General features: G+C 63.3%; 1 protein-coding gene across 1 annotated transcript; it reads left to right on the forward strand.

Annotated features, from left to right (window-relative positions):
- Positions 1-86: 86 nt before the first annotated feature.
- On the forward strand, positions 87-494 carry DQ04_24921000 (putative vesicle transport protein SFT2B-like; the record flags this gene model as incomplete). Its single annotated transcript, XM_009318253.1, has 1 exon — positions 87-494. One exon carries the CDS (start codon positions 87-89, stop codon positions 492-494), a length of 408 nt encoding a protein of 135 aa, XP_009316528.1.
- Positions 495-607: the final 113 nt, after the last annotated feature.

Consider the following 607-nt stretch of genomic DNA (forward strand, 5'->3'; position numbering starts at 1 on the left):
TCGTGAAGGGCGGCGGCGGCGGTGCAGAGGCCGCAACGACCGCCGCGACCGGCGGCGGCATCATCGAGGCGGACGACTCGGAGTCGATGTGCCCGTCGCTCTCGTGGAGGCAGCGGCTCACCGGCTGCGCCTGCTGCGTCGGCCTCGGGATGCTCTTCTCGCTGCTGAGCTTCATCGCCATCCTGCAGATGGACCTCGTCTTCTTCAGCGTGCTCTTCTCCCTCGGAAACGTCATGTCGCTCTCGGGCATGCTGTTCCTCGCCGGCCCCATGGCGCACCTGAACCGGATGTTCGCGGAGAGCCGCTGGATAGCGACGACGGTGTACCTCGTGTCACTCGTCCTGACGCTCGTAGCCGCGCTGCTGCTCCACAACGCGTTGCTCGTGCTGTTGTTGTGCCTCGTGCAGATTGGGGCGATGATTTGGTACATCCTCTCGTACATTCCATTTGCGAGGGACGCGGTGAAGGCGTGTCTGGGAGGTCTCATGCGTTAGTTCGTGCGGCGGCAGCAGCAGCAGCAGCGGACGTGGGTTTTATGAGTGGCGGGTATCTGACGAGGATGGCGCTTGGTTGCATGTGCTTTGTGCCTCTCTCTCTCTCTCTCTCT

This window comes from Trypanosoma grayi (genome assembly GCF_000691245.1).
Source record: "Trypanosoma grayi strain ANR4 Tgr_2492_V1, whole genome shotgun sequence".
Classification (NCBI taxonomy): Eukaryota; Euglenozoa; class Kinetoplastea; order Trypanosomatida; family Trypanosomatidae; genus Trypanosoma; species Trypanosoma grayi.